General features: G+C 37.9%; 1 protein-coding gene across 1 annotated transcript in view; it reads right to left on the reverse strand.

Moving 5' to 3' along the window:
* The window catches only part of mgat4a (alpha-1,3-mannosyl-glycoprotein 4-beta-N-acetylglucosaminyltransferase A), a 29,269-nt gene extending 21,382 nt beyond the window's left edge, over positions 1-7,887 (reverse strand). Inside the window, exons 1-2 of the mRNA XM_063005496.1 lie at positions 7,754-7,887; positions 4,616-4,863 (exon numbers count right to left, since the gene is read on the reverse strand). Coding sequence (XP_062861566.1) covers positions 4,616-4,709 — 94 coding nt within the window. The 5' untranslated portion in view covers positions 4,710-4,863; positions 7,754-7,887. The remainder of the gene's footprint in view (positions 1-4,615; positions 4,864-7,753) is intronic.
* Positions 7,888-14,225: the final 6,338 nt, after the last annotated feature.

The following is a 14,225-nucleotide window of genomic DNA, read 5'->3' on the forward strand; positions in this document are numbered from 1 at the left end:
TCAGGTGACAGTGTACTAGTTTACAGTGAAAAGTTACAGGGTTCAATACTCAGGTGGAGCAGTCTGGGTCCTTACTGTGTGGAGTTTAAATGTTTTTCCTGTACGAGTTTCCTATAGGAGTTCAGTTTTCCTACCACAGTCCAAAAATGTGTAAGTTAGGTAAATTGGATACAAATTGCCATGTAATTACCTGTCCTATCATGAACCAAACTGAACTGAAGTGTAAAACATGACATTAAAATGTAAAGTATATGTAAAGGTACTTCTCTGTCTTTGTTGGTGTGCATGTTGTTTTTGTATAAATACTGCTAAATCTTTAGTGTGTGTACTTGTATTGTTGTACTGCTACTGGGGCTTTAATTTTCTTTGTGATCAATAAAGTATCTATCTATAAATACAAATAAATACGTAAATAAATATTATTATTACTATTATTTAAATGGAAGTTTAAACACAGTAACATTATTAAGAGAAGCTAAGAAGCAAAGCTGGTCATGAGTACAGTATATGTGCATTTTTTTCCCCTCTAGGCCAAACGCCTCTCTTCCTCTATAATATGCTGATAGTCATGAGACCATAATAATCCTTCAAATAGCTGACAGGCTTTAACTGACCATTATCTCGGCATGAGTGTTCTTAGGGTACAAGGTTGTACAATATCTGGACAGCCTGTAGCCATTTTAAAAAGGGAGCACAAACTATTTTATAGAGCCATAATCCTGTTATGCTTTTTATGCCTCTCAGTTTTTTTTTTTGTTGCTGAAGAACATGCAGTCAGTGCACCAAATTCTGACTAATAAATCCCACAGCAAAAAAAAATATGCCTGATATATGCTGTAAATGTAAATCCATTTGAATAGGCTTTTTATAAAGGGCATAGTATCAAAGCAACTTCACACATTCCAGGTCCGAAAACCACCTGATAAGCAAGCTGGGCGTGACAATGGCAAGGACATTTTCCTATATATTACAATGAGACAGACACAGACGATCATGTCTGTATGTAGACGCCCAAAAGGCCAATAGCTCTGCTGGGGATTTGAACATTGGGTCTTGGTAGCAGTGGCCTAGCAACATTTACTGTTGAGCCACCCAAGCTTACATTTCTTGATTTATTCATCAATAATTTAAACTCCATTATTTGGCTTTTCTGTTTGACTGCCACCTCAATCTGGTCAAAATGGACAAGCATGCAGTTTTTAGAAAAGGCCTAAAGAAAAGTGGGAAGGAAAAAGTGAGCAGAGCTTGGTCAGAGGCCAGCCGAAAACACAACTTATCTGAAGCACAAACAAACCACTGAAGGAGGACACTTAACATACCATTAATCATGACAGAGAAGTTCACAGATAGTCTTATCAGATACTTATTTTAACCTGTGTCCACCCACATCATTAGTAGTAAAAGAATGCACATTTTTATGGAGTTCCACCCCTTCCGCTTTACAGCTCTAACAACCTTCACACTTCTGGGAAGGCTATCTAAAAGATTTTCGAGTGTGCATGTGTGGCTTTTTGCCCATTTAGTCAAAAGGGCATTTGTGATGTTGGGTACTGATATTGAATGAGTAGGCCTGGCTTGCAACTTACATTCCAATTCATCCGAAACAGGTTCAGTGAGGTTAACTTTCCAGCTTTTCAAACCATGTCTTTATGAAGCATACTTTCTATAAAGAGCACAGTCATAATGAAACAGTAATTTTAAGCTATACCCAAGTTGTTAGCATATCATTTATTTACTAAAATATTAGATGCATCTTTTAGCAATGAGTCTGGCTAAAACTCTCAAAAGAGTTGCCTACATAATTGTGGCTGTATAGAGTATGTACCAATAACCAGTGTGTATTTATTCCCTTTTAAAAATGTATTCAGACCTAAGACCTAAACTAAACAAGTAGCATCCTGTAAGATAAAGACCAACTACCCTATCTTTTATATACCACTGCCTCTTCTTTGGCCTCAAGTGCTCTCTCAAAATAACCATTTTCTTTTTTTTTCTTGTCTTGCTTTACATGTCAAACTAAAAAATATTCACATAATGCACTACAGATTACCCCTGGCTTCCTTTTTCTTCAGATACATGCCTCTTTTCTTCTAGGGGCTGGATAATGATGCTTTTCATCAGTGAGCTATTTTTGGACCATTGTGTTCACTATGTACCCAGAGGATGGAGGCCCAGCGCTGGAGAAATCCACAAACAGAGGAAGAAGGTTTAAGAGGAGAAGAATGGGCTCTTAAGTATTGCTGGTGTTAACCAAAACACATGACTATTTGGTCAAGTTGTTGTAATAGATTGTGATTTTTTCATACAGTGTTTGCTAAACGGGTAGACCAATGGTTATTAAACCAAGTACTATATGTCTGTACACTGTCTGTATATCATTATATGCAGAAACTCATGCAGGAAATTGTTGCATAAGTAGCACTATTTCAGAGAATAATATACAATTCGGTCACAAAAATTCTTTTTTTTCCAACATATAATTTTACGAGATGGATGACTTCATGACTTTGTAATTAAAATCTGTGCAGTCGCAACTATTCAGAAATAAAGTGTATATTGCCTCTTAAACCGTAGAACTCCCAGGAAAAGCAAATAAGAAACTAAAAAGCTTTTCGAGGAAATTGCCCAGAACAAAGCGCATGATGACTGCTATTGCAACAGTAAAAGCGGAACAAAAAGTAAACCACAACTATAAAGATGTGACCTACATAAAGCACACCAGTCTAGTTTGGCTGAAGTTAAGATGCTTAAACTGGCCAATGTAAACTGGCTAATAAACATTCTAGATGAGCACACGCAAAATGAAGCTAAAATACAATCACCGACAACTTTGAAATAACCCTTTCCAGGACACATCTGGCTATCAAGGGTCAGAGTTGCTAGAGGTACCTGCTAACCATTAAGTCCTTTCTCTTTCCACTATATTTCTCTTTTATGTTGTGTATTACAGATCACTAGAGGAAAAAGCGTATAGTGCATTCAGTGCACCTTAAAATGAAACACAAAACTATAAACACTTTACTACTATTTTTACTACATATTATTTCTGACCCAGCAGCATAATTTAATGTCTGATATCAGTTGTCTTTAATCTGCAATGCAATCAGAGTTATCCGCAACATAGAAATCAAAAGTCCCAAATAGCCATAGTTAATTTGCAGCATATATTCTTGATGTGCATATACTGTATATATATTGATGTGCGTATTGCTATACACATATGACGCTACTACTAGCAGCAACAACATACGCATTGACATATATTTAGCATCTGATACATCACGACTATTTAAATGTCAAACTGAAAAATGTTAAAATTTAAACACTGTATTTAGTGTTTTAAATGAATTACTGATCACGTTTCAAGTAATGCATAACAGTAATCCATTAAATGATGAGTAGTTTGTATAATTTCTGCAGATTACTTTGTTACCACTAGAAGCAAAAAAGCAAATAAGATTTTTACAAGAAAAAAAAACATTTCCTGCAAGCATCCGTTTGCCACTCGGCACTAAAATAACAGACTTTATATTAGCTCGAGGTACAAATACAAATGAAGTACTCACATATTCTCACATTTACAACTTAATAAGCAACAAAATACTTATATTTGAATCAGCACCCTTAATCTATGGAATCATTTATTCTTAGTTGTATATCATTGATTGTACATGCCTTTCCAACACAAGCTTTCTGTAACTTATGGAAAACATTATAAACCTAAAGAATGGCAGATCAACAGTCAAGCAGTATGGAAGGTCATTTTAAAAAGCACAGACCTCCCATTGCCCTGGCAGCACTCTTTGTTAAACTGACAAACTCATTTAGCAAGAAACAACGCTGAATATAAACAAACCTATTATTATTATTATTTGGTATGTATATTTAATAATCAGAAACTGAATTACAAAATTCTACAACCTTATCTCCATGTACCACATCGGTAGTGAACAGCTGGTAATAATTCACAAATTTTTTTCCCTTGATTATTTAAAACTTCCTTAATAATGAAAGTTCAAGGGTGGGGGTGTTGTTGAAATACAGAATGCATTCATGCATTCAAGTCAAATATAAATTTGTAAAATATGCTCATGATCTATATAATTAGTCCTTTTAAGAGATGGAACTGCTTTTTGCATTCACAGTTGCAAGGGTTCAGTTACGCATGGACACTACAAAACCTTAAGACACAGCCAATCAAGTCTTTGTAGATGCCCAACTGGCTGATAGCACTGTTGAGAAGGGCTTGGGTAACATCAGAGGGGACTGCTGCACCATCTGAGCACCACCAAAACTTTTTAACTGTAATGCTAGTGTTGCGCAGTTTCCTGTCTGTTTCATCATAAGGCCTCATTTATTATTTATCAAACAGAAATACTTGTTTCGAATGTGTTATGTAGTTAAATACTTTAAAGACGTATGTGTATACACATTTAACAACCACCCTTTAAATTCTTTTATACATTAGTTCCAATAGAAGAATTTTCGTCCACACCATTGACGTAGTACACACAGATTACATTAAGAAAATGCTGACGTATTCCTTCACTTAGCTAAATCTGATGAGAAAGGGTTCTGATACTTTATTATATGGGCAGAGGTGTTGGATACTTACCCTTTCCGTTCTGCCAGGCTGTATACCACGACAGACTGAGCAAGGATGTGAAGAAGATGATGGCAGTGGCAACAGTACCATTTCTGAGCCTCATTTCATTTCAGCGATTGTCCGCGGTGGCCGTGCCTCCTCACACACTTTTTTTGGAGTGTTAACGTTTTAAAAATCCCTTATGACTGAACAGATCCATTGTTACCGACACTGTAAATGTATAACTGGAGTTGCAATGGTGACTTCCTCTTTAACCTCTGTAACAGACAACAAACATAGTCAGATAATACATTTACATGGGTTAAAGTAACGTAAGATTCAGTTTCACATTTACTTTATACAGATTAACAAAACAGAAATACAAAAACATTTCCTCACCACATTAATAAGAAGCAGCAAGAAGCTTTTGCTCTGCATATTTTTGTGTATAGGGGGCTATATGGATTATAATGGCAGAAGAGAAGATGTTTTAAACTGTTACATCGGGGAAATTTAGCTAAATATATGTTCACCTTTAATTACAACCAAGGTGTATAAAGTACAGTTTCTGTTTCCTTTGTGCTATATAGAACACCACCGTGAGTAACCAATTCCCTTACCAGCAAAGCCATCACTAAAGCACTATCTGGCTTGAACTTTAAATGTAAGTAGTCAAAATGAAACCAATAAGGTATTGAAGTGCAAGCAAGATCCTCTCTTAAACACTTACATCAGTTACTGTTTATATGCAGAACAACTGTTTATCTCCAGGACAACATCCTTTTTAAATTGGGTATTCAGACCAACGTTAAGGGAGAACATTTTTCTGTTCTTTAATTGATGGTAGAGGTAAATAGATATTTATTCTGTGCTCCAAAGATCCCAATAATTGCAAGACTGGGGAGACTATGGAAGATGCTTCACTTCATTCGGGTTTTTATCATTCATCAAGCGCTATTAGCATGACCGTGTAAATTGTACAGTATTGCCAAAGTACTGAAAAAAAAGAAAACAAAACAATAAGAACAAAAATCAATAATACAAATGTGATAAAAAAAAACAACTAATGTGATTAAAAACAACTAATCATAAAACAATACTGAGAAGAAGCAGTAAAACAGTTACTGTAATATTTGTGGTGGAGGGGGGTTAATTCTGTAGCTATTTTTGTAACCACAAATTTGAGCCATTTAACAACTTAAAAACAACTTTCATTTAAGACATAAGAAAAACACTTTTTTAAAATCATTGTTCATATGCCTAAATGTGTTATTTTAATGATCCTTCTTGATTGAGTTAAATCCACACATCAGATATTCACATCATTCAGTATATGTGCAGATCAGCCTATTTGTTTTGTAAACTAAAGTCTACCTAATATAGTTACTTGATTATATTTATCTTAAGATTGTGTCTTTGAAATTTTATTTGCACTAGTCAGCCACTAGTGATGTCACACTTCAGTCAGCTTGATGACAGCCCCTATTTACACTGAAATGTGGGTGTGTGTGTGTGGGTGTGCTTTTGTTGTTTAATTAATCTCTACAGAAACAAAAAGTTTAATATAGCTTTGTGGGGCAACCAGTAACCCAAGTTTGGGAACCAGTGTACATCATAGCAACTATTTCTAAATTGTGTCTACTGCTCAACATAAACCTGCTATAATTAACAGACAAATCTAGTAATTAAACTTCACTTAAATTATCCATTTTAAATATTGATTCAGTTCAAATTACTGATCGGAATCAATTGGTTACTGAGGACAATTAAATTATTTTTTTTAGCTTTGCTTACTTTAGGAAAACCCATGTTTTACTAAAACTGTTGTTGGCTTTGTCTTTGACCACATACTGTATTAGCTAATATTACTGGTTATTAGAATTATAACATTTCTTAAGTTTGTATATTTTATATAAAAGACTGAACAAGGTAGCACTGTATTGTTTATACAGAATTTATCACCGACAGCATTATTTATATACGTTATATGCGGCTCAGTCAAATAAGTACAACTGCAAACAATATCTGCATTTATTTGTTGCTGTCCTGTTAGCAAATATTTTAGAAGCATGTGGTGGTAGAACGGTAAAAGAGGATTTAAAATAACAGGTTTATTTAGGTCGAAAATGAACCTATAGTTTCTTGATACTAAAAGGATGCTTCAACCAGTAAATATGAACTAAACTGACTTGTCAAGACTGAGCAAACAGTGGCATGACATTATCCTGCTGTTTGAGACTATGAATCCAGCTGTGTTTATATAGATATATACATAACATTATGACATGTACATTTGTTTTATTTATTAGGATTTTAATGTTTTACACTCTTTGGTTACATTCATGACATAAACTGTAGTCACTTATTGTACAATATCATTCATCAGATCACAAGTTTAATGTCAAACACAGTCAGGGACAATTTAGTATATCCAGTTCACCTCACTTGCATGTCTTTGGACTGTGGGAGGAAACCGGAGCTCTCGGAGGAAACCCACGCAGAAAGGACCCGCTCCAACTGAGAATCGAACCCAGGACCTTTTTGCTGTGAGGCGATACTGAGCCACCGTGCCGCCCTGACAGGTAAATAACGTTTTGTATTACGCTAGTCATGAATAAACGAGTTTGATAAACGAATTTATTCGAATTAACGGACACGACGTAAAATAAAAAAGTACAACATAGACACAAGGTAAAAAGTCTGTATTTGAGGAATTAAAACCCCTATTTAGAGTTGATCTGGTGAAAGTACCGAGAATAAGCGACATGATTTACCGGTTCAGACCGCAAACGAAAGCCAAGCTTCCTAACTCTTTATTCTGTGGCAGTGCAGCTAGGAGCCAGTGTGAGCTAACAGTTAGCCAGCTGTGGGACCTTCGTTCATGCCACTTTCCTTCTGTTAATAGCTAGCCAATCAAGACGAAGGTTAGCTAGCGGCTAAAGAATAAAGCTAGTCGCAAGTTAACGCACAGCTCAGACATAAAGAGAGAATGCAGTGCTGGATTTCTACGTAAACAGTAAGCGGTTAATTTCACTGCTGTACAATAAAGACCCGCTACAGTCGCTAACTCAGCTGGCTTCTCTGTTGCTACCTGTCGGAGGAGCGAAAACACGCCAGACAAGCGCTGAAGCTCAAAGAAACCGCAAAAGCACAACTTTTCATACTTACTCATGAATCCAGCCGAAAGCGTTTATTCATCCGCACCGTGACCAAACCCCCTCAGCGACTGTTCCTGTTTTTAAAACCAATTTAATGATAAATATATAAATAAACGGAGCGCTGTACTGTAGCTTCCAACATCAACCGTTGAGCTCTCAATCAACCTTCGTCGTGACCCCGCCCACACAGTCACGCAAGTGATCCGCCCACCGATACGCGCCACTGACCCCACCCATCCTGACTTTATCACTGCTGCAAGACCTGCTGTGTTTCTGTCAGTGCGCTAGACGGCACCAAAACACTCCTTTCTGGAACTGTGAATCTGGCGAGCTGTCCGGGGTGTTTTCTGCTTTTCACCCAGTAAATCGGACCCACCGCGACCCTTAATAGAATAAAGCGGTGGTTACACAGACAATGAATGAATTAATAATTAAGTCTTTGGCTTGGCAAACCGTCCAGGTTGTTTTCTGCCTTTTGCCCAGTCGGACCCACCGCGACTCTAAATAGGATAAGTCAGTGGTTAAACAGACAATGCATGAATGAATAAATAATTGAGTCTGTGATGGACTGGCGAGCTGTCTGTGGTGTTTTTTTTTTTTTTTTTTCGCCCAAGGACCCACCGCGACCCTCAATAGGATAAGTCAGTGGTTAAACAGACGATGAATGAATGAATGAATGAATGAATAACTGAGTCTGTGATGGACTGGCGAGCTGTCTGGGGTGTTTTTTGCCTTTCACCCAGTAAATCGGACCCACCGCGACCTTGAATAGGATAAAGCGTTGGTAAAACAGAAAATAAATAAATTAATAACCGAGTCTGTGTTGGACTGGTGAGCAGTTTTCTGCCGCTTACCCAGTAAATCGGACCCACCGCGACCCTGAATAGGATAAAGAGGTGGTTAGACAATTTAGTTCACTTTGACCCTATACTGAATACATTACTTAATATGATTACTATTATACTAACTACACTTTGCTAAGTATACAACTATGGATTGGTTTGACACCAGACAAACCATCTAAAACAAAACAAAACAATTTTTCTTTTTTTTTTTTAACATTTCTACTTTATTATACAATATTGTCCAGCATTATACTATATTGTCTGGTATAGTGTTTGTTTTATTTTATACATATACCTTATGTTATAAATATTGAACTCAAATTTGATCATAATATAACTATTTATATAGATTATATTACATGGATATTGCTAACAGATAAAATAAATCAATTTTATAAGGAAAATTATATGCTTCTGACTTCTGACATCAAACTTATGTTCAGATGCCCAAATGCTTTTAGCTATATAGTCATATATAAAATCTTATCACTATCATCTATTCAATTTAATTTTATAATTATTATTTAATCAAATTACAACAATACAAAACATGATGTGTTAAACCTGAGAACAACATAACGTAGCTTACAGGAGGAAAGGATTATGTAACTTTAAGTTTAATATCACTTTTTATTCATTTGTACTTATTTCTTTGTTTCTCCATTGCTTGTTTTCCACTTTCAAAAATTTTTGTAAAATTTGTAAAATTTTGTAGCACAACCAACTGTCTTTTGTGCTATGTCAGGAATGTATTTTGCTCTTGTATATCTGCCTCAGTCCATAGTTTTATCACTCCATGCCATAGACTTCTTCTTTGCCAGCTCCATCCAGGAAGGCTGTCCACTATCAGTGAAAGACTGAGTAGGTGATGATGATGGTACTGTTTTCCTCTGACATTTGTCTTCTTTGTCCAGCTTAATGTGTCCAGATAAAGCTGAGAATTACAAATATGGCAGCAAATCAAGTACAAATCAAGTTTGAACATCAAAGACACTTTTAGACATCCTCCGGAGTCTTTTATTTTAAGCCTCTTTGTTTAGCTTAATGTGTCCAGAGAAAGCTGTAAATTACAAATACGGCAAATCAAGTATGAACATTTTGTTTTGAAAAGGTCCTGCACGTGCATACACACATTCATGTATGAGGGTCTTACCCGTTAACTTGCTATCACTAGTTATAGCTCCAAATTCCTTTTCTTGAAAAATGGTTGTAGATTTCTGATCAGTAACCTTTAAAGATAAAATTAAATAAAATGTATTTTATTTTAAAGTGTCTAGAAACACATAAACACAAGCATTGTACTTCAACTCTTTTAAAATGGGAGAAGAGAGGGGACAAATCATTACCGTCTCTGCATAATGTTTTTGGTTCTGCCTTTGATCTGTAGGTAAAGTTCCAGCCCACTGTACTGTGCTTTCTACAGAGCTTTTTCTTTGGGACGTGGATGTCCAGTCCCCAGCAAACTGCTGCCTTTAAGGCAAAATTGGGGAGGGTGATCGTTGAGTTGAAGGCAAGAGGTTTGGTCTAAGTGCAAGTAACATTGTGACGTTTGAAGTTTTGTCATTCTGTGTGGAAGAGATTGTTGAATGGTGTGTGCCTAACTTTCTGACATCTGGAATAATTGCTCTTGTACTCCATATGGAGTATCAAACTCAGTGGTAGATGTATAGGTTCCTGCTAACTGTCCTGGTCTGGCACCAAGCTGTACAGTTTGTTCCTGACTGGTATACAATGTATACAATGATTATAATATGTATAAAAATAGTTTTTGTGACACGATCTAACACATGCCTTAACAGACCTTACTAGACCTTAACATAACTTACAGGACCTTAACAGGTCTTACTACACCTTACCAGGCCTTACTGGACCTTAACAGGCCTTAATGGACCTTAACAGACCTTGCTAGACCTTAACAGGCCTTACTGGACCCTAACAGACCTTACTGGACCCTAACAGACCTTACTGGACCTTAACAGGCCATACTAAACCTTAAAAGACCTTACTTGCCCGAGGGGGCGCGAGCGACTGTCCGGGGGGGGGCACTATGAGATTATTATCATGAACCGGTGGCACACGAGACTGGCGGAGGATGCGGCAGGCATCCGCGATTGAGCCGTGGTCCACTAAGGGGAGGGGCGCGTGGCGAAAGCCGTGCTTGGCATCCGTGCTTAAGCCGTGCCTTATCCGGGGGAAGGGGGTGTGGCGGAAGCAGCGCTTGTTACGCGCGACCGAATGCTGTTCCACCAAGGGGAGAGGGGCGTGGTGTGAGGGGGGGCGCAAGTCGTGCTCGGCACACGAAGGGGGGCGCATGCCTAAAAAGGTTGAAAACCACTGCCTTAAAAGGCCTTACAGGACCTTAAAAGACTTTACTAGACCCTAACAGACCTTACTGGACCTTAACAGACCTTACTGGACCTTACCAGACCTTACTACACCTTAACAGGCCTTACTGGACCTTACCAGACCTTACTAGATTTAACAGGCCTTACTAGATTTAACAAGCCTTATTGGACATTAACAGACTTTACTAGAACTTAAAAGGCCTTACTTTACCTTAACAGGCCTTACTGGACTTTAAAAGGCCTTTATGGACCTTACAGGCCTTACTGGACCTTACAGGCCTTACTGGACCTTAACAGACCTTAACAAACCTTACTAGACCTTAATAGATCTTACTGGACCTTAACAAACCTTACAGGTCCTTAACAGACCTTACTACACCTTAACAGGACTGTACTAGACCTTAACAGACCTTACAAGATTCAACAGGCGTTACTAGACCTTAACAGGCCTTACTGAACCTTAACAGGCCTTAATGGACATTAACAGACCTTACTGGACCCTAACAGGTCTTACTGCACCTTAACAGGCCTTACTGGACCTTAACAGACTTTACTAGACCTTAAAAGGCCTTAATGGACCTTAACAGGTCTTACCACACCTTAGCAAGCCCTTCAGGACCTCAACAGGACTTAATGGACCTATCAGACCTTTCTACACCTTAACAAGCTTTACTGGACCTTAACAGACCTTACTAAACCTTAACAGGCTTTACTAGACCTTAACAGGTCTTAATGGACCTTAAAAGACTTTCCTACACCTTAACAGGACTTAAAAGACCGTAAAAGATTTTACTGGACCTTATCAGACCTTACTAGACCTTAACATATCTTAATGGACCTTAACAAACCTTACTGGACCTTACCAGACCTTACTAGATTTAAAAAGCGTTACAAGACCTTAACAGGCCTTACTGGACCTTAACAGGCATAATGGACATTAACAGACATTTCTAGACCTTAATGGACCTTAACAAACCTTACTAGACCGTAAAAGGCGTTACAAGACCTTAACAGGCCTTACTGAACCTTAACAGGTCTTACTACACCTTAACAGGCCTTACAGGACCTTAACAGACTTTACTAGACCCTAACAGACCTTACTGGACCTTAACAGACCTTACTGGACCTTAACAGACCTTACTACACCCTAACAGACTTTACTGGACCTTAACAGGCCATCCTGGACCTTAACAGGCTCCACTGGACCTTAACAGACCTTAATGGACCTTAACAGGCCTTAATAGACCTTAAAAGACCTCATTAGACCTTACTGGACCTTAACAGACCTCATTAGATCTTAAATGGCTTTACTAGACCTTAACAGACCTTACCAGACTTTAACAGACCTTAATGGACCCTAGCAGACCTTACTGGACCTTAGCAGGCCTTAATGGACCTTAACAGGCATTACTACACCTTAACAGGCCTTACTAGACCTTAAAATGCACTACTGGACCTTAAAAGGCCTTACTGGACCTTAACAGACCTTTTTGGACCTTAACAGACCTTACTGGACCTTAACAGGCCTTACTGGACCTTAACAGACTTTACTGGACCTTAACAAACCTTACAAGACCTTAACAGATTTTACTGGACCTTAACAAACATTACTGGACCTTACCAGACCTTACTACACCTTAAAAGGCCTTACTGGAACTTAACAGACCTTACCAGATTTAACAGGCGTTACTAGACCTTAACAAGCCTTACTGGACCTTAATAGACATTAATGGACCTTAAAAGACCTTAATAGACCTTAACAGACCTTACTAGACCTTAGCAGGCGTTTCAAGACTTTAACAGGCCTTACTGGACCTTAAAAGGCCTTATTGGACCTTAACAGACCTTACTAGACCTTAACAGGCCTTACTAGATCTTAAAAGGCCTTACTGGACCTTAAAAGGCCTTACTGGACCTTAACAGACCTTACTAGACCTTAACAGGCCTTGCTAGACCTTAAAAGGCCTTAGTAGACCTTAAGAGGCCTTACTGGACCATAAAAGACTTTACTACACCTTAAAATGATCTAATAGACCTCAACAGATCTTACTGGACCTTAACAAACCTTACTACACATTAACAGATCTTACAGGACCTAAACAAACCTTACTGGACCTTACCAGACCTTACTACACCTCAAAAGGCCTTACTGGACCTCATTAGACCTTACTAGATTTAACAGGCGTTACTAGACGTTAACAGGCCTTACTAGACCTTAACAAGACTTAATGGACCTTAACAGACCTTACTACACCTTAATAAGTCTTAATGGACCTTACCAGACCTTACTAGATTTTACTAGACCCTAACAGACCTTACTGGACCCTAACAGACCTTACTGGACCTTAACAGGCCATACTAGACCTTAACAGACCTTCCTGGACCTTAACAGACCTTACTGGACCTTAACAGACCTTAACAGCCATTAACGGACCTTAACGGACCTTATTGGACCTTATTGGACCTTACCAGACCTTACAATACCTTGACAGGCAATACTAGACCTTAACAGACCTTACAAGACCTTAACAGACCTTTCTGGACCTTAACAGACCTTACTATACCTTAACAGGCCTTACTGGACCTTAAAAGACTTTACTACACCTTAAAATGATCTAATAGACCTTAACAGATCTTACTGGACCTTAACAAACCTTACTACACATTAACAGATCTTACAGGACCTGAACAAACCTTACTACACATTAACAGATCTTACAGGATCTAAACAAACCTTACTGGACCTTACCAGACCTTACTACACCTTAACAGGCCTTACTGGACCTTATTAGACCTTACTAGATTTAACAGGCGTTACTAGACGTTAACAGGCCTTACTAGACCTTAACAAGACTTAATGGACCTTAACAGACCTTACTAGAACTTAAAAAGCCTTAATATACCTTAACAGACCTTACTACACATTAATAAGTCTTACAAGACCTTAACAGACCTTTCTGGACCTTAATAGACCTTACTATACCTCAACAGGCCTTACTGGACCTTAAAATACTTTACTACACCTTAAAATGATCTAATAGACCTTAACAGATCTTACTGGACCTTAACAAACCTTACTACACATTAACAGATCTTATTGGACCTTAACAAACCTTACTACACATTAACAGATCTTACAGGACCTAAACAAACCTTACTGGACCTTACCAGACCTTACTACACCTTAACAGGCCTTACTGGACCTTATTAGACCTTACTAGATTTAACAGGCGTTACTAGACGTTAACAGGCCTTACTGGACCTTAACAAGACTTAATGGACCTTAACAGAC

Source organism: Trichomycterus rosablanca, chromosome 12 (assembly GCF_030014385.1).
Source record: "Trichomycterus rosablanca isolate fTriRos1 chromosome 12, fTriRos1.hap1, whole genome shotgun sequence".
NCBI lineage: Eukaryota > Metazoa > Chordata > Actinopteri > Siluriformes > Trichomycteridae > Trichomycterus > Trichomycterus rosablanca.